Here is a 21,050-nt window from a genome sequence, read left to right on the forward strand (position 1 = left end):
CTTTGCGGCTATGGAGACCAAGAGGAGGAGCACATATTGCTCACGCATAATGAATGGATATCACGAATGAAGAAAAACAGAGAAGCCAATTTTTCTTCTAGATCGTCGAGTCGTAGCGGTAACGATGGATATAATCGAGGTCGTGGTAAAGGGCGATGTGGAGGTCGAGGTCATGGAGAAAACTTACATCGATAAGAAGACGTCAAGCCCCACAAATACAAGAGCATAGTGAAGTGTTACGCTTGTCAAAAGTACGGGCACTATACGTCTCAATGCCCTAACAAAAGGTCTGACGATGAGGAAAACCTCACTAGCTTCTATGACGAGGAGCCAACATTAATGTTTGTTGAGGTAGTGAGGAATGCTTTGCCCGAACACGATGAGACAAACCTCACTAACTTCTATTACGAGGAGATAATATTAATGTTTGTTAAGAGAGTGACATGCTTTTCCCGGAGACGAGGAGACGAACCTTGAAGAGTTCATACAAGAACCGTCCAAGGAGGAACTAGTGGTGTTATTGGTCAATGAAGAGAAAGTCATGGAGAAACTCCTCGTAAGTGGCGATGAGTGTAATCACATCGATGTGTGGTACCTTGACAATTGAGTAAACAACCATATGACGGACCTTCGAGAGAAGTTCAATGAGCTCGACAAGAAAATTATCGAAAATGTGAAGTTCGAAGACGGAAGCAAGGCGCACAAGTGATCTGATCCAGCTTGTGAGAAAATCTGTGTGAGAAGAGATGTCGTAATCGAGGAGGAGAATAAGTGGGAATGGTACAATGACAACAACAAGCTCGTACAAAATTCCCCGAAGTTCGAAATTATACGAGATGTTTATTCGGAGGCACCATTGGTAGAGATGTATCTTGATGAATTATTATTGCTCACCACCGACTAGTCAACAACATATCACGAGGCGGTAGTCAAAGGGTCGTGGAATGAGGTCATGAACAAAGAGCTCAAGTCTATCAGGAAGAACAAGACATGAGAGCTCACCGACTTACCACCTGGTCACAAGACCATCGGGTTAAAGTGAGTTTTCAAGTTGAAAAGAGACAACAAACAACATTCTTGAGAACAAAGTGAGATTGGTAATGAAAGGCTATGTGCAGAAGCAAAACATTGATTTTGAGGAGACATTTGCATCGATGGCGAAACATGACACAATTAGACTAATTCTTGCCATCGCAGCTCACCGTGGATGGGAGAATCACCACTTGAATGTAAAATCATTATTTTTAATGGTGATATCGAAGAAAAAGTCTACGTCGCTCAACCTGAAGGCTTCATCATAAAAAATAAAGAGCACAAGGTGTACAAGTTATACAAGGCTCTCTATGGACTACGTCAAGCACCAAGGGCGTGGAACACTTGCTTCAACAAGAGAATGATGAGTCTCGGCTTCGTGAAATATTCTCAAGATAAAGCTGTGTACACGAGAAACCATGGAGAAGAAGTACTCATTATTGGCGTATACATCGACGACTTGATCGTGACAAGATCAAGCATCAATGGTGTTGAGGAGTTCAAAATACAAATGATGGAGTTCAAGATGAGTGATTTCAGGCTACTTTTGTACTATCTTGGTATTGAGGTGGACCAGAAAAAAGATAGAATCGAGGTGAAGCAGACAACTTATGCAAAAAAAAGGTGTTAAAACAGTTTGTAATGGAGGATTGCAACTTGAGCAAGTATCCGATAGAAGCAAAGTTGCATCTCGGAAAGGATGTGGAAGGAAGCTTAGTGGATCCGAATGAGTATAAGCGTATCATCGAGTGTCTCAGGTACTCGAGGCACACTCGACCCGATATCTCTTATGTAGTTGGCATAGTGAGTCGATAGATGGAGCAACCTACCACTCTACACCAACATGCAATAAAACACATTTTTCGTTATGTGAAGGGAACGACAAGCTATGGGATTTAGTTAAGAAGAGGACGACAAGTTGAAGAACTTGTTGATTTTACTGACAACGACCTAGATAGTGACACAAACGACACAAAAAGTATTGGAGGGATGGTGTTTTATCTCAACGAAAATCTGATCACCTAGCAATCTCAGAAGCATCAAACTGTTGCTTTATCTTTATATGAGGCAGAGTTTATGGCAGCTATTGCAGCGTCGTGTCAAAGACTTTGGCTGAGAAACTTGTTGAGCGAGGTGCTCAGATACGAGCCGATGTTGGTAACCCTTTATGTCGACAACAAGTCTGCAATAACATTAATGAAGAATCCGGTGTTTCATGGACGCAACAAACACATCGACACTCAGTTCCACTTCATCTGTGAATGCATTGAGAACTAAAAGATCGTTGTAGAGTTTGAAAACATCAGAGAGCAACGTGCATACATTCTCACCAAGACACTAGCAAGAGTCAAATTTGTGGGGATGCGAGAGCTGCTTGGCGTGAAGAATCTTGAACTAAATCAAATTTATGGGGGAGATTGTAAGTTTAAGCATTGATTGTCAGAAAATTGAAAGTTGTTGACCTTTATTGTCTTTTATGCAATTAAGACTTATTTAATTATTAATAGGCTTTGACTTGTATGTACAAATAATTTAAATTTTTTAGGCTAATTACTCTTTTATAAGAGTTGATTGTAAAGATTAAGATTCTTAAGATTTTTTTTCTTTTTAATAAATATTATTGTCCTTATATATTTTCCAGAGTTTGATTTATTAATAACTATTTTTTAGAAAATTCAATAATCAGGCAACAAAAAAAAATCAAACAATAGAACACTGAAAAAAAAAAAGAAATGTTGAACATGACTTAAATAGTTAGAAATTGAACCATACATACATCAATCAATCCATCCATCTAAATTGAATTCACATCTATGAGAAGTTGCTATTAATACAGACTTCTTCATCAAAGTTTCATGTTATCAAATAGTCCACAATCTTGGTTCAGATTTAGCCAATAAAATGTCTGATCTTCCTCAGATTCGTCAGGACCACTTTGATGTCGACCCTCTCTCCAGGAGATTCAGCAGAGCAAGCCAAAGCCAAATCCATAATCGCTGATACACATTCCAGATTACCATTTATATTCTTTTCCCCCATCCTCACCAAATTGGAATCTATTATCTCCTCTACTGAAGAATCCTTCACCCATTTCTTCAAACTTAACCCTTCCTCCTCATCAAACCTCTCATCTGTTGGCCTTGTTCTTGTAAATGTTTCCATTAGCATGATTCCATAGCTGTACACATCACATTTTATGGAAACCAAACCTTCCCTCCCATATTCTACACAATCAAACCAAATATAGTAAGCTAAAACATTCAAATCACATTACCAAAAGATGAGTCAATACCTACCTGGGGCAATATATCCAATTGTAGCCAATGTCCTGGTTTGAGCAATACTATCATCCACACTTAAAAGCTTAGAAATGCCAAAGTCACTTATATGACCTACCATGTCTTGGTCGAGAAGAACATTGCTCGGCTTCAAATCACAGTGTGCCAACGGACTTATAAACCCGTAATGCAGATATTCCAAAGCACATGCAACATCGATCATTATATCTAGTCTCTTCAACATGTCCAAGAAATAGTTGTGAGAGTACAACCACTTATCAAGACTCCCATTAGGCATGTATTCCAACACAAGTGCCCTGAAATCCGGTCTAGAACAACTAGTCAACACTCCCACAATATTACGGTGTTGAATGCTTTTCAACACCTCACATTCGGTATCAAAGCTCCTAAAACCGCCTTCCACCTTCAGGTCAAATACCTTTACTGCTATGATGGTTCCGTCTCTGTGCAGCCCTTTATACACTGAAGAATACCCGCCAACTCCGATCAAGTTGCTGTGACTGAATCCTTCGGTTGCACAAAACAGGTTATCGTACGATATCCTTTCAAGAGGCTTTAGAGGTGAGGGGAGACTTCCTTGCTGATCAATCTTGTTTTTTGACCGTTGAGACGACCATGTTCTAAGCATTACTAAGAAAATGATAAACAACACCACGCCAATTGGCAACAGAATGTATAGAATAATAAGATGGTTGTGTTTTTTCTTCCAAGGAAGAGAACTGGTCGTGCATGGGGGGTATTGCAGTTGCAGGATGGAAGATCCGCATAACGCTTCATTGCCTATAAACGACGCATTACTGAAGTTTAGGAAAGGCCCTTTTGAAGGAATGTCTCCTCTCAAGTGATTGAAAGAAACATTAAAGGACTTAAGATAAATAAGTGCCTCCAGAGATTTGGGAATGGCACCTGAAAGTTCGTTTTCGGATAGATCAAGGTCTTCCAAACTCAGCATGTTACCAAGTGACTCAGGAATAGTTCCTTGGAATTTGTTATTTGATAAAGTAAGTTCAATCAAGTTCGTTAGACCTCCAATTGTGCTCGGCAATTCTCCGGAGAGCTTGTTATAGGACATGTCTATATCTGTAGCAGCTTTTAGGTTCCCAATATCAGGGGACAGATTCCCACTGAAAGAATTATTTGACAAACCAAGCTCCAAAAGGTTGGGAAGACTAAAAATGTTTGAAGGAATGTTGGAAACTAGTCTATTTGAAGATACATGGAATTGCCTAAGAAAGCTAATATTTGCCAAACAAGACGGCAACGGGCCAGAAAACTCATTTTCATCTAAGGTTAGAAAGCTTAATGCCCTTAAAACACAAATCCAATTGGGAATGGATCCTTGTAACCTGTTATTATCGGCACTCAAGGCTTGGAGATTTCTTAGTTCCTTGAGAGTCCCTGGAAGTGAACCGGTCAGATCATTGTTGTAAATATATAAAGACTCTAATCTTGTCAAGTTACCAATTCCTGGAGGGATCTGGCCCTTAATTCCAGAACCATAGATAAAAAAGCTTTGGAGAGACATGGAGAGGTTGCCAATGGAAGATGGGAGGATTCCATTTAGAAGATTTTCAGCTATCCAGAGTCTTGTTAAGTACCTGCAGTTTGTCAAGGACCCGAGGAATTTCAACTCCTGAGAAGAAGGATCTCCAGTTAAGTAGTTCCAATATAAGTTTAGATGTTGAAGTAGCCTCAAATCACCGAGTGAGCTAGGAATTGGACCGCTGAACTGATTTAGAGAGAGTTCTAGAAAGATCAAATTTGAAGCATTAGAGATTGAGTTTGGGATGACACCACTGAACTGATTTATGCCCAAATATATTTGTTTAAGATTGGGGGCAGAAAGGCCTAAATTTGGTGGCAGATTGCCAGAAAGCTGGTTGCTGGCTAATGAAAGTATCTGCAATTTGGAGGAGTTGAATATTGATTCAGGAATAGAACCAGTTAATTTATTGACTTCTATTGACAATGTCTTTAAATTTCGAAGCCTGCCAAGTTCCTCCGGGATAGCACCTGTCATGATTCATGTTTGTTAGTTAATAAGATATGAATGGAGTACAAATAGATCGAGTTAGACTTCAAAGTAAAAATAACCTGTGAAGTTGTTCTCCCCAAGATTTACTAAACTGAGAGACGAAGAATTCCAAATATCATTTGGAATAGGTCCAGTGAGGCCATTGCGCCAAAGATACAGTTGTTTCAAATTCACAAGTTTTCCCATCTCATGTGGAATTGCACCTTTGGAAATTGTTGTGGATACTTAATTAAACAATAATATTAGCATGACAAAAGAAGAAAGTACCTGTCAAACTATTAGAGGTAATTCTGATAACCTGAAGGTTGGTCAAGTTTCCTATCTCCATGGGAATCTGGCCGATGAATCTATTGAACGAGAGATCGAGAAGCAAAAGCTTGGAGCAACTGCCGATGGATGATAGGATTGGTCCCTCAAACTGGTTCAAAGACAAGAAGAGGCCTTCCAACTCGGGAAGATAATGACACAAATCCGCTGGAAGCTCGCCAGACAAATCATTGTCGGTCAGTATGATAGTTTGCAAGCTCGAAACATTGAAAAGAGATAACGGAATTGTGCCCGGCAGTTGATTATTCCCCATATTCAACACTTTCAACTTCTCCAATTTCCCAATCTCTTCCGGAATTCCTGTCCCACGAGCAGACCCACAATCAGTACCCATTATACCAACTTTGTATTACAGTTTGACTGGTTGATCATTGCAAGTTGCTTACATTTATTTTCATTTATTTACCTGAGAAGCTATTATTCTGAACAAGTATTTGTTCAAGCTCGGTAAAGTTTCCCAGCCACAGGGGCACTTTCCCGGAAAAATCATTAAAAGCCAGGCTGACATACTTCAGCCGCCGGAGCCCAGACATCTCCTCCGGTAGAGTCCCCGTGAAATCTATTGCTGGAGAGATTGAGCCGCAAGAGGAACGACAGATTACCCATCTGCGGGGGGATTGTGCCGACGAGACCCATGCCATTGAGGTCAACGGAGGTGACTCGACGATGGCGGAGGCCGCAGGTAACTCCGACCCAACTGCAGAAGACAGAATCTCCGACAACGTCAGTATTGCCCGTCCAGTTATTTTTGAGGATGTCAAATGGGTCGGAAGTAACGTGGGATTTCAGGGCCAGGAGAGCGGACTGGTCGGAACTAATATTATTAAAATTGGGTAAATCTGCCGCCATTGCCATAGGATTAGAAGAAGAAGATATTATAAAGAGGTAGAGAATTATCACTCTTGTTGGCATCAGAGAAGTGATCATGCATATTTTCTTCATTTTGGTAGCGATTGCTTCTTCAATTCCAAAAGAAACGCGTTAAATTGAAGTTATATATTCATGATGAACATATATATAACTTCAATTTAACGCGTTTCATATATAAATAAAAAAAATAGTTAATTGGTTTCAACAAATCAAATATAGATGAACAACATTTTCGTCGTTTAACCGCCGCCACAGTTTTGATTGGAATGGGGTCCAATTTCATTCATTATTTCAGAAACGTATGATGTATGAAATTAGGCCAAATTAATACATTACCTAATATAAATATCATTTTGAATTTGTTATATGTTAAAAAAAAAAACAGAGATAATTTCATGTGAGATATTAGTTAAATGTTATTTGTTAGAGATGATTTCAAATAATTTTTGTTGGGTAAAATTTTAAGAGTCAATTTTTTACATGTGAGACATTAGTTAATTTTTTTTGAATGGAGTGTTATTCACGGTGAAAATCTATATATATATATAATTATGCTTAATTTTTAAAGTGTCCGGATTGCCGGGTCGAGAGCTGTGGTTAATTTGGATACTTGGGTCGGATTGTGGGTTTACCCGTTTTTAAATTCAAAACGGTTAAAAATAAAATTAAAAATGCTAGAGGTATGTTTCGAACTTCCAACCTAACAAAACAAGTACAACTCTTTAATCAACTAGGGTACAAAGACTTTATATATTAAATTCAAACACCAAATTTGATAAATGCGGGACGTTTTAATATTAATATAAGTTCAACTTTTTAACTAACTAATATATAATAATATTGAGTAAATGGATACTTGGGTCGGATTATGTGTTGACCCACCCATAAATTTAAAACGGTTAAAAATAAAATTAAAAATGTTATCCGTAATTTTTTTCACGGTTTTTTATATTAGTACTCGTGCAAATGCACGGGCTAAATGCTAGTTTTTATTGATGACATTTGCATGAAAAAAAATATTGTATATCTTATAGTAAGTCGTTTTCGTATGTGTCACGAGTAGGTTGAATCGACAACTCACTTATTTTTGCATTGTCGAGAGTTGACTAAAATATTAAAATAATTTTTATTCTTTTATAAAAGAAAATATATTTTTATTCAATATTAATATTTCTAAAAAAATTATATAAAACAAAATCATTTAAATAAGAGAAATGAGTTAGCTAAATTATAATAACATTCAATTAATTTCAAACCATACAGAGTTTACACACAAGCTCATATTTTTCTTTGATTTCAAAATCTTGTGGTTGTCGCATGTAAATCTTTTCATCCAACTCACCGTGAAGAAAATCAGTTTTGACATCCATTTGTTGAAGATGAAAGTCTTTTTTTACAACCAAACTCAAATAGTTTTGATTGTCATTAATTTGATCATTTGAGAGAATATCTCATTGTAGTCAATACATTTTTTCTGTTGAAATCCTTTCAGAAACAACCTGCCTTATACCTCATGGTTTTGTCATGTTCTTCTTTAATTCCGAGGTTCCATTTGTTGTGAAGTGTTTTTCATAGTGAGCTCCTCCCAAGTCTGATTCAACGTCAAAGAGTCCATCTCATATTTCATCGCAAACTCTCACTTAACCGATTCATCAGATTGTATTGTTTCCTCATAACATTCAGGTTCGCCTCTATCTATCAACAATATATAGTTCAAAGATGGGGACCACATCTCGACTGATTTTCGATTTCTTGACGATCTTCTCAAATGTATAATCGGTGTTTGTTGATTTTCCTCTAGGGCCACGTTCTCAGCGATTTCAATTTCAACAACACATTGGTCTTTTTCGACAATCTGTATATATATTCAGTAGAAAAATATCTCAAATCGACTATACCAATTTGATATTATCCCAGAAACGATAACCAAACTCGATATAAGTATAACCAATGAAAAAACATTTATTAGACTTTGTATCAAACTTTCTCCTATCATATTAATTAATATGAACATATGATAAACAACCAAACACTTTCAAATAAGAAATGTTTACATTTTTATTGCTTCAGGCTTCTTCATGAATTCTGATTTTAGGAGGAATAGAGGGTCCTCTATTTATCAAGTAGACAACAATGTTGATAGCTTCTACCCAGAAGGTTTTAGGCAGCTCAACATGTAGTCTCATATTTCTAGCACACTCGTTCAATGTTTGATTCATCCGTTTAGCTATTTCATTCTCTTGAAGCGCTTGTGAACAGTTTTCACCATACTTATACCATTTATATCACACTATTCTTTGAAATATGAACTAATGTACTCGCCTTCATTGTCGAATCTTAAACATTTAACCTTCTAATTTGTTTTATTTTCAACCAAAGTCTTCCACTTTTTTAAAATCACAAATACATCAGATTTATTCTTTATAAAATATACTCATATCTTTCTCGTTGAATCATCTATAAATGTCACGTAATAGCGTGATCTACCAATAGAAGAAACATGTGCAGGTCCCCACACATCAGTGTGTACCAACTCTAACATTTTTTTCTTGAGCTCATTCCCAATCTTTAAGAAACTCGCCCGTTTCTGTTTTTTCCAAGATTGCAGTTTTACATAACTGATGTTCAACAAAGTTCAGTTCTAGAATCTGACCATTCTTTAAAAGAATTTTTATCCATTTTTTGCTCATATGGCCTAACCTGTAATGTCATAGCTCACTGTTCTTTGAGTCATCAACAACGACATCAATTGTGTCTCTACATGTTGAAGTTGTGTATAAAGTTCAAATTTTGTGACCTCGAGCAACAACTATTGCTCCTTTAGTAACCTTCACGCACCATTTCCACAACTAAAACTATGACATTCGTCATCAAATTGTGTAACAGAAATCAGATTGCGCATTAAACATAGAATGTGTCTCACCTTATTAATCTTCCAAACAAAACTGTTTGTCATCTTCAATTTAATGTCCCCCATGCCAACAATATACAGTGGCTCACCATCTACGAGATAAACTTTCCAACAGTTTTCAGCCACATAATTCTCCATTAATTCTTTGTGGGAAGTGGTGTGGAAAGATGCTCCCGAGTCCAAAACTCATAGACAAAAGCAACGCATCAGTAACAGTTTCTGTAATTGCATTGACTGCATCATTTTTATAATCACCGTTTCTCTTTGGTGTTTTGCAGTTCCTTTTCAAGTGACCGTACTTACCACAATTCCAACTATCAAATGTCCGTCCATACATGAACTGACTACTCTTGTTCCTCGACATATATCTGTTTTTACCTCGGTTAGAATTTTTATCATTACCTCTGCCTTTGTTTTCAACATTTAGAGCAGAACCTTTGAAGATTTCACAAGAATCAATTTTACAAACCTCTTCAACAATAATTCGATCTCTAACTTTAATAAATTTTAATTTATAAGTTCTAGCAGAGTTACTAATTGTTGTCATCATAAGTTCTCAACTATTTGTTAAAGATGCTAACAAAATCAGGAAACTAACTTCGTCCCTAAAATCAATCTCAATAGATATTAGTTGATTCACAATTATATTAAATTCGTTCAAATGAGTATTTATATAAGTATCATCAACCATTCTTAATTGAAGAGTCTTTTCATTAAATGTACCTTGTTGTTAGAAGATGGTTTCTCATACATATCAAATAGAGCTGACTCATGGTGGTCTTATCTTTTTCTATGTTGTGAGCAACAATCTTGGCTAACGTTAATAAGATAACTCTCAAAATCTATCTATCAAAGAGTTTTCATTCAGCTTCATCCATCATCTCTAGTTTCTCACTCAAAAGAATATGAAGCTTCTTTCTATTGAGATAATCATCAATTTGTATCCTATAAAATGCATAATTTGTTCCATCAAATCTTTCAATCCCCTGTCTTATACTGTTCTCATATGTCATTGTTTTTAATGCTCCAATTTAGCATAACCTTTCTCTGATACTAGTTGTTAAGATTTGGATCCCCAAATCTGAGACCTACTTGAAACGATTTGTAAAAATACAATAAAGAAAAACACAAGAAGATACAAATTTATAGTAGTTCACTCAAATGAGCTCCGTCCACTTGAACCGCCATCAAATTTCACTATGAAGAAGAAGAAGGAATACATATTATTTTCCTCAGACTTTCTCTCTAGAATTTTGTCTTATCAATGTAAACCTTAATAATAATATATTTATAGGGTAAATATTTAGGTAATAAAACCTAAATAACTTTTGGCCAGGCTTAAGTTCAAACTTAAATACAAACTCAATAAACTCTAATTAATTATTTTAGAGTTTATTATAAGTGTATGATCCATAACTCAACACTCCTCTAAGCAAACTAAAATCAAGAGATCCACTCTCCACCTCTCAATCAAGCCCAAGCACAAATCTGTCATTAAAGAGCTTCAAGCTTTTCTAAAATTTTGAAAATTTTCTTATAAAGCTGTAAGGTTCTAGTTTAGGCACTCAGGAGCTTCCTTAAGAGTTAAGGAGTGTTCTCCATCTCCAGGTAAGTTTTCAATCACTTGTAATTCAATTTATCAGTTTGAATTAAAAAATTTATATTTCAGTTTTGTCAGTTTCATATACTGCTTGATTGTTTGATTATAAAACGATCCTAAGATCATTTATAAGCTTTTTGTTGAAACAAAACTCAATCAATCGACTTAAATCAGAAATCCCAATTTTGATTTTGAAAATTTCAAAATCGAGTTATGTCGGTTATGTCGACTCTAATTATGTTGGCGATCTTGATAGAAGAAGGTCGTTTACATATTTTGTTTTATGTATTGGCGGTTGTGCGATTAGTTGGAAATCTACTCTACAAAGTACAGTCGCGTTGTCTACTATAGAGATATAATACATGACCATTATAGAAGCTTGTAAAGAAGCTATTTGGCTGAAAGGACTATTCGGGGAACTCAAGAAGGATTTACAAATGACGACATACTTTTATGATAGTCAAAGTGCTATTTTTATTACGAAAGATTATACGTTTCATGAAAGAACTAAGCACATTAATGTGCAATTTCATTATGTACGTGATGTTATTGCTCGTGGTGATATTGATGTGAGCAAAATTAGTAATATTGATAATCATGTTGATATGATGACAAAGGCGCTTTCCATTGCTAAGTTTGAGCATTGCTTCCCATTGATATGATGACAAAGGCGCTCAAACTTAGTTGGTCTTGGTTGTTGAAGCCCACAGGACTTTTGGAAGAGGTGAAGACTACTATTGTTATTGTCTATATTTTGAGAATAAAATTTTCTTTTGACATACTAGATCTGTGTCAAGGTGGAGATTGTTAGATTATGGTGACCCATATAGATTTTGATTGGAGTTTGGGCCTAGACTCGCGATATAATAAAATAAATCATATCTGTTTGATATTGGGCCCACTAAACTCAATTATGTGACTATAAATATATGGTCTTAGTTAGAATTGTATTCAGTCATCACAATTTGACACACGTAATATTTTCCATTATTTTTCTCTCTTTAACTTTTAATCTTCTACTTTAACCATAGTGAATTTTCATCCTCTGCCCGTGGTTTTCCCGTCTTGGATTTTCAAGTAAATCTTGTGTTATTTATCGTACTTTCTTGGTTTATAATTTATCTTAGATTCATATCCTATTTTTCAACACTATTGGTTAATGAATTTTATTACTGATTTCATTAGGTCCTAAAGTAGTAGTCTAAGAGCTTATATTACATTGGCTCCATTTTTTCACTAAATCTGGAAACCTTAATTCTAAAGTCTTTATTTTTGTTGCTGTTAAAGATAAAATGAATGATAAATCTACCAACCTTAATTCTGAAGTCTTCACTTAAACCGATCTAAATAATTGTGTTTGTGTGTGTTTGTCGAACCTATTTTCTAGTAATATAGAAAGAGACCATGTCTAGAATGACATTACAAAGTTGTCCAGTTAGAAAACCAGAATAGTATGTGATTTATGAAGAAGAATTTTCAAGCTTTGTTGTTTGTATTTGTAAAAAGTTAAAACAACTCACATGGGATTTCTTCATCACTTGATCTGTTTATTTTTTGATACCTATAGAATGACAAAAGGATGGTTTAAATTGATTATTATTTACTCTTTAACAGGGTGAACAATAATGTTTGTATTATTTTAGAACGGGAGAATGTAAATTTGGTATAGCATGTAAATTTGATCATCCTCAACCGGTTGGGATGTCTATGCCAGCAGCAACAGCTGCTCGTCTTTTTACCCATATCTGTAGTCTTCTTCCTTAGTTGTATTTGCTGATCAGTTACACGTCCGTTGATACTTTGTCGACCGTCTTCGAATCACCACTGCACCCGTTTCCTTCGAATAGCCGACCATTAATCTTCTTGGAAATCATATTTGGGAGCATTTAAACAACTAAGAAGAAAGCTCAGATACTGCTGGTTAGTGAATTTTGTTACTGATTTCATTGAGGTTCTAAAGTAGTAAGTAGTCTTAGAGCTTACATTACATTAACTCCATTTTTTCATCAAATTTGCAAACCTTAATTCTGAAATTTTCATTTTAGTTGTTGTTCTTGAAGAATCTATATATAGTCTTTAGATGATTGATGTTTCATTTATCCATCTACTCCCAAATATTGCCTTTTTTAATTCGGGTTAGTTTAGGCATCTTATTTTTTAATCTCTCATCAGTTTGTTTGTTTATTTATTTAATTAATTTTGATTTTGTTAGCTTATTAAAGAAAATAAAAGTTCAAATAAATTATTACTTACCCTTTTAGGTTGACGACAATAAAGAATTGAGATCCCAATGCACTTTTAAAGTTATATTTATTTGTAAAAAATTGAATTATGTATGATTTACGGTTTGTTTATCATGTGATTGAAATATTTTATTTTAGGTTCTTATGTTTTAAATTTTTGTATGATTTCAGAAAATTAATTGATTTCTTGATTTAAAATGAAAGATAATTTAGTGTCTCTTGAAAAGTTGGAGAGACACTACGGTCAAGAAGCCTCAAATTTATCTATGTTAGAAAATATTGAGGAACAAAGTAAAAACTCTGTTATTAATGTTTTGGAGAGTAAACTATTAGTGAGTGCGATTGTGAATAATCTTGAAGATGTTTATTTATTATATTATCAATATGCACATGCCAAGAGATTTAGTGTGAGAAAGGTTGATCAATAATATTTTCATCATAATAATGAGCTTTAATCAAATGAATTTAATTGTTTATGTCAAGGTTTGAAAGAGGAAAACATTTATAGTAAAAGAATTCCAGCTTGTCAATACCCGGTCACTATAACTAACTACAAAGCCAAAATGAAAATTACAAGGGAGAAAGAGGGTGAATAGAGGGTGAGTAGATTTTTTTTATGGAACATAACCATCAAATGTTTGCATCTGATCAAACTCATTTGTTAAGATCAACACGCAATATATCATATGCAAAAAAGTCTACTATAAAAGCTATAGTAATATTGGAATATCTATCTCTAGTGTTATTTCATTTATGGAAAATGAAGCATGTGAGCCAAAAAATTTAGGTTTTATTTGAAAGGATGCATATGATCATTTAAGTCAGTTGAGAAAACATACAAAAGTTGAGAATGGAGTTGTTATTACGCTTTTTCAATATTTATAAATAAAACGAATAAAGAGACTTAACTTTTATTAGAATGTGCAATTGGATGATGAACTTTTTCTTTAGGGACTATAAATGTGCGGTTGATTATGAATATTTTGGTGATGTCATATCGATTGATGCAATATATAGAGCAAACAAATATAATTTGATACGTTCTCCATTTATTGGTATAAATCATCATATGTAGAATGTTTTGTTTGGCTTGGTATTTATGTCAGATGAAACCGAAAATTCTTTTGATGTTTAGAATATTTCTTGACTCTATGAATAACAAACAACCTCAAACAATACTTTCAAACCATTGTCAAGTCATGGTGAATGTAATAACTGTAAAAATAATATATATATATATATATTATTTAAATACATGAGTGACACCTCAAAATGTCACTTAAGTTTATATATATGGGTAAAAGTTATCTTTTAATTGTTTTTAGCAGTGAGAAAGTAAATGTTAGAGAAAATAGAGAGGGTGAAAGAAATGTGTTCAACAAATAGTAAATCTAAGGGTTAGCTGGGTTAAAGGTAAGAAATCTACTCTTACTACAGTTTAATTATATATTTATATTTTGTTTCAAGATAGAACATGTTTATTCAAAATGGGTCTATAAAAATATGGATCAAGAATGCATGTATATATTGATGATAAATTTTGAAATAGTTTGATAATAGGATAGTTTAAGATATATGATTGTGAATTGATTGTGATAAAATAATAGTTTATGATAAATGGTTTTCAAAACAGTTTGAGCTTCTTATTTCGATAATAAAATGGAATATGTTATACTTGGACTTGAAAATAAAGTTTTGCATAATTATGAAGATTGAATTATTTTTATTACTCTGGACTTGATCTTGTACTTATTTATCTAATAATAGACTATTTGTGCCTCAAGTGTCGCTTATACCGATTAATTTGTCAACGTAAAACTTTCATATCTTGGTTGATGGCTATTACGTCAATGCAAGATTTTCATGTCTTGGTTGATGGTTATTACGTCAATGTAAGATCCTAGTCTTGATTTGATGACTATTGCATTTATACAAGTCTTTCATATCTTGGTAGATGAATATAACAGTCACTATCTTGATCCCAAAACTATTATAAATATATATATACTATTTTGTGATAAAGAATTTCTACATATATTTAATAATTAGTTTTTTTTATCAAGTTATAAATGATTTTTGATCCAATTGTAGAAAATGTAAGTTTTTTACTGAGTGTGTTCAGCTCATCCATTTAAATGGATTCATTTCAGATAAGAATAAGGATTAGTCAGGAGGACAATTGGGAAGAAGTCAATATATATATACTAGCCGATAAAGAAGTTTAACTCTCTGTTTTGTATTAGTATAGATGTATAGAGAGTGTGCAAATAAGAAAAGATAGTTTTTGTAAGAATGTGATATGTTATCATGTATTTTGAACTAATGTTGAAGGTCTTAGTCTATGGAAAAAGAATTATGTAAGTTTGAAATTTTTTGATGATGAATGAAGGTCTTAGTCTATTATGTCAATGCTTAAATATTTTTGTTAGCCTAGCATGTTATGTATGGATAATGACATGCAACGACTACATGCCTCATTTGTTTAGTTTGGGATGTGACAATGAATGTCATTGAAATAGTTTTTCAAGATTCACATCATCGTTTATGTCAATGACATATAAATCAAAATGCGCCCTCACACTTTGGGAGTTTAAATGGTGATCGAGCTTTTAAAGGTTTATAGCATAAATGCATGACATATTGTGAATCTGAAGATGAATTTGAGACCACATGGAAATATATTATTGATAAATATAATCTGGATAGTCATAATTGGTTGAATGAAATATAAAACTTAGGAGAAAATTGGCTACTTCTTTTTGTAATGAAAAGTTCAGTGCGAGACTTTTGCCTACTTCAAGGAGTGAGGTCACAAATATGGTTTTAAAAAAGGTAGGTAATAAAATGAGTTCTTTGTATGAACTTTTGATAAATTATCTAAAGATTGAAGATAATTGCGGATAAAGGAGAAGATCGAGGACACTCGTTGTCGTCATGGTAAGCCTTCACAAATAAAAAAAACATTCATTATTGATTCATGTTGCTGATGTTTATACACTCACCATATACCAATTATTTGAAGTTCAATTTGTTAATTATTTGAATTGAAAATATGTTGAATCACCATCTTGTTTTGGTAATGATTGGAATTTGATTGAGATAAAGGTAAAATTTCATGATGAAAACTCAAGGGTTAGACACGTGATGTTCAACAAATAAAACCATAAGATAAATTATAGTTGTAATAAGTTTGAGATAATGAGAATTTTTTTTAAGCATGTTTTGATGGTGTTTAACTCTATGGATGTCACTATTTTACTTAACTGTTACATTTTAAAAAGATGGACGAAAAATATAAGAAATATAGTTAACTCTAATTTTCAAGAAAGTGACAGTGGTGGTCGTGTATTTGAGATGGTGTTTGTTAACCAAGTAATGAAATCAATATATGATCTAACTCAACTGAGAAACCTCACGAGGATGCGAGAAAAATATTATATAGATTGCTTGACAATGCAAAAGTTAAAATATTCGAACTTGTCTCGAATTTAAATGTAATAGATGAGGCACCATGTGATGATATTTAAAATGATGGAATATGTGTACGTAAATCACTCACTACTAAAGCAAAAAGAGTTACAAAAACAAATATTACACGACACTGGGATACTAAAAGCAAAAAAGGAAAAGGAAAGAGAAAAGCTCAAATTTCATGTAAGTTTTAATTTTTCACAACTTTATTCATGTACTCGTTATATAGTTAATCTACCATTAATTTTGTAATCTTTTTTATTTGTTAGGTGCAAAAAGAACAAATAAAAGAAGGGTCAAAATTCACAAGATGCCACAAACACACATGAAATAAACTATATATCATCATAACAACACTCAAATTCTATCATATAGCAATATATGTTAGCACTTCCTCAATTTACATCTCTCGTATGGACACAATAATCATTTCAATATGGTATCTTTTTTGATAAATTTGGGCACAATCAAAATTTATATCTTATATTTATTTTTGTATTTTAAATGCAGTTTTGAGGTCCTCATTTTGGGGATTTTCATCCATCACAATTTTGGGGGTCTTCATCACTTTGGGGTTCTCATTCATCCCAAGTAAGAAATGTTGTAAAAAAATTAAACTTATTTAAAAATAATCAAATTTTTATATTGTTTAAGTGCACGATTCTGATAACTAAAGAAACGTACCAATATTATTCTTAGTGTTCTCTAAAATTATGTGTAAGGTATGTATAATTTGGTTTACGACTACCTTCTATTTGAATTAGAATCATCAACAATATCTTTTTTTGGACAGGTGTTCTACTCTAGGATTTGCATACTTACCCGCTAGAAATTACAAACCATCTTTGATTTTTTGGGTAGCTATTAGCCAAATTAAATATTTGGGTTTTGAACTTGTAATATTTCTCTCATATTTTCTTTAAGTAATTGTTATCTTGTTAAGTTCCTGTTGAATAATTTTGTTTTGACCATATTTTTTTTATTATATTTCTGTTTTTTCAGTTTTATATCTTATTTAAGTCTCATTTAATTAAGCTATTTAAACATTGAATTTTGTTTTTCTATATTGGGTAGGGACTGAACAATAATTAAATCCATACCATTACCATTTGTTTTTTTTAATTAATGAGCTTTATATCAAATATAATATAATTTAAGTATGTTTGAAATAAAAACTTATTGCTTCAAATAGTCACATTCTTAGCCATATCTGATTGTCCATTATTAAACTTCTCTTATCCATTTAAGATCTCCTATATATGAGCTTTTATATCTGATTGTCTATATCTAATTTTCATTTTTAAGAGTATAATTGTGAGTTTATGTTATTTTCTTAAAATTCAAAAAACAAAAGAATAAAAATAGAATATATATATATATATATATATATATATATATATAATGATACTTATTTTTCAAAGTGCTCGGATTGTCGGGTCGAGAACTGTGGTTAATTTGAATATATATGTGAGAGTAAATGGATTATTAGGTCGGAATGTGAGTTGACCCGCCCATAAACTTAAAACGGTTAAAAATAAAATTAAAAATACTTTAGGTATGTCTTGAACTTGCCACCTAACAAAATAAGTTTAACTCTTTAAGCAACTAGGCTAATAAGACTTTACATTTTAAAATCAATAACAAATTTGATGAACGCGGGGCATTCTTAACAATATAAATTCAACTTTTTAATTAACTAACTAATATATATATATATATAATGATGCTTAAGTTTTAAAGTGTCCGAATTGTCGAGTCGAGAGTTGTGGTAATTTGATATATATATGTGAGAATAATGGAAACTTGGGTCAAATTGTGGGTTGACCCGCCAAAAAATTTAAAACGGTTAAAAATAAAATTAAAAATGATATCGATATGATTCGAACTTGTAACCTAATAAAACAAATACAACTCTTTAACTAACTAGACTAATAAGGCTTTATATTTTAAATTCAACACCAAATTTGATAAACGCGGGACATTCTTAATAATATAAATTCAACTTTTTAATTAACTAACTAATATATACATATATAATGATGTTTAATTTTTAAAGTGTTCGGATTGCGGGGTCGAGAGTTGTGGTTAATTTGAATATATATGTGAGAGTAAATGAATACTTGAGTCGGATTGTGGGTTGACCCGTTCATAAACTTAAAACGGTTAAAAAAAAATTTAAAAATGTTATAGATATGTTTCGAACTTTTATCCTAACAAAATAAGTACAACTCTTTAACCAACTATGGTAATGAAACTTTATATTTTAAATAGAACACCAAATTTGAAGAATGCGGAACATTCTTAACAATATAAGTTTAACTTTTTAACTATCTAATCTAATATATATATATAATGAAGCTTAATTTTTAAAGTGTCCGGATTGCCGAGTCGAGAGTTGTGGTTAATTTGGATATATATGTGAGAGTAAATGGATACTTGGGTCGGATTGTGGGTTGACCCGTCCATAAACTTAAAACTGTTAAAAATAAAATTAAAAATATTATAGGTATATTTCAAACTTGCAACCTAAAAAAACAAGTATAACTGTTTAACCAACTAGACTAATAAGACTTTATATTTTAAAGTCAACACCAAATTTGATGAACGCGGGACAATCTTAACAATATAAGTTCAACTTTTTAAATAACTAATATATATAATGATTCTTAATTTTCAAAGTGTCCGGATTATCGGGTCGAGAGTTGTGGTTAATTTGAATATATATGTGAGAGTAAATGGATTATTGGGTCGGATTGTGAGTTGACCCGCCCATAAATTTAAAACGGTTAAAAATAAAATTAAAAATGTTTTAGGTATGTCTCGAACTTGCAACCTAACAAAATAAGTTTAACTCTTTAAGCAACTAGGTTAATAAGACTTTACATTTTAAAATCAACACCAAATTTGATGAACGCGGAACATTCTTAACAATATAAATTTAACTTTTTAATTAACTAACTAATATATATATATATATATATATATAATGATGCTTTGTTTTCAAAGTGTACGGATTGTTGGGTCGAGAGTTGTGGTTAATTTGAATATATATGTGAGAGTAAATAAAAACTTGGGTCGAAATGTGGGTTGACCCGCCCATAAACTTAAAACGGTTAAAAATAAAATTAAAAATGATATAGGTATGATTTGAATTTGCAACCTAAAAAAATAAATACAAATCTTTAACTAACTAGGCTAATAAGACTTTATATTTTAAATTCAACATCAAATTTGATGAATGCGGTGTTGAGTTATGGAGCCTACACTTATAATAAACTCTACATTGTTAATTAGAGTTTATTGGGTTTTCTTTTTTTAGTTTTGTGTTTGGGCCTGACCAAAGTTATTTAGGTTTATTACGTAAATGTTTACCCTATAAATATGTGATTATTAAGGGTTTACATGAAAAAAGACAAAATTCTAGAGAGATAAAGTGTAAGACAAAAACTCTATATTCTTTTTTCTTCTTCATAGTAAATTTGGTGGTGGCTGAAGTGGATGTAGCTCAATTTGAGTGAACCACTATAAATCTGTGTGTTCTTGTGTTCTTCTTTCTTGTGTTTTTACAGATTGTTTTCAAGCAGGTCGGATTTGGGAGATACAAATCCTAACAACTGGTATCAGAGCAGCTAGGCTAGATCTGAGCATTGGAAACAATGGCAAGTGAGAACAGTATAGGACATGAGATTGGAAGATTTGATGGGACAGATTGTGCCTTCTGGAGAATGCAGATTGAAGATTATCTCTATGGAAAGAAGCTTCATGTTTCTTTGAATGAGAAACCATAGAAGATGGATGAAGCTGAATGGAAACTCCTTGATAGACAGGTTTTGGGAGTTGTCCGATTGACGCTAGCCAAGACGGTTGCTCGGTAAAAGTATTCTTATTTTTTCCTAATTATGTGGAAACCTCTTTCTTCTTCCTCTCGGCCGCTCCTTTTCTCTCCGTCGTCGGCTCTCTTAGGCATAAAATTCTACTCATTGAGTGTCTCAAATTCGCAAGCATCTTTAAGCAGAAGGCTCACGTCTCATCTGAAGTCGGCAAAGAAATCATCAAAAAGATCAAGATCAGCCTCATCTTTCAGATTAACATTGCTCCTAAGGTCTGATATCGTCTTCTCTATCTCTCATTGTTTGATCAATTTTGTTTGTTTTCCATTTCACTGAGTCTTATGATCCACTGTTCGATTTTCAAAAACTTGGAAACAATGAGGAGGTTTATACGGTCTATATGAAGAAAGGAGAAGTGAATAAAGGTTAAG

At 33.0% G+C, this 21,050-nt stretch overlaps 1 protein-coding gene across 2 annotated transcripts; it reads right to left on the reverse strand.

Annotated features, from left to right (window-relative positions):
- Positions 1 to 2,721: 2,721 nt before the first annotated feature.
- Positions 2,722 to 6,656, reverse strand: LOC124935915 (receptor kinase-like protein Xa21). Of its 2 annotated transcripts, none has more exons than XM_047476354.1 (5): positions 6,101 to 6,656; positions 5,635 to 5,994; positions 5,427 to 5,570; positions 3,330 to 5,345; positions 2,722 to 3,257 (listed from the first exon to the last, which is right to left on the reverse strand). In XM_047476354.1, exons 1-5 carry the CDS (start codon positions 6,333 to 6,335, stop codon positions 2,923 to 2,925), a joined length of 3,090 nt encoding a protein of 1,029 aa, XP_047332310.1. In that variant the 5' UTR covers positions 6,336 to 6,656; the 3' UTR covers positions 2,722 to 2,922. The 2 variants fall into 2 exon arrangements, with proteins under 2 accessions (XP_047332310.1, XP_047332311.1); XM_047476355.1 differs by having other exon boundaries at positions 6,091 to 6,223.
- Positions 6,657 to 21,050: the final 14,394 nt, after the last annotated feature.

Source organism: Impatiens glandulifera, chromosome 4 (assembly GCF_907164915.1).
Source record: "Impatiens glandulifera chromosome 4, dImpGla2.1, whole genome shotgun sequence".
NCBI lineage: Eukaryota > Viridiplantae > Streptophyta > Magnoliopsida > Ericales > Balsaminaceae > Impatiens > Impatiens glandulifera.

Bases quoted from the DNA above. Each gene is read 5' to 3' on its own strand.
- LOC124935915 (XM_047476354.1), bottom strand. From the start codon at position 6,335: ATGGCATGGGTCTCGTCGGCACAATCCCCCCGCAGATGGGTAATCTGT. The intron at 5,995-6,100 runs GTAAATAAATGA...CTCGTGGGACAG, and splicing joins TCAGAATAATAGCTTCTCAG to GAATTCCGGAAGAGATTGGG. The intron at 3,258-3,329 runs GTAGGTATTGAC...TTGATTGTGTAG, and splicing joins AATTGGATATATTGCCCCAG to AATATGGGAGGGAAGGTTTG.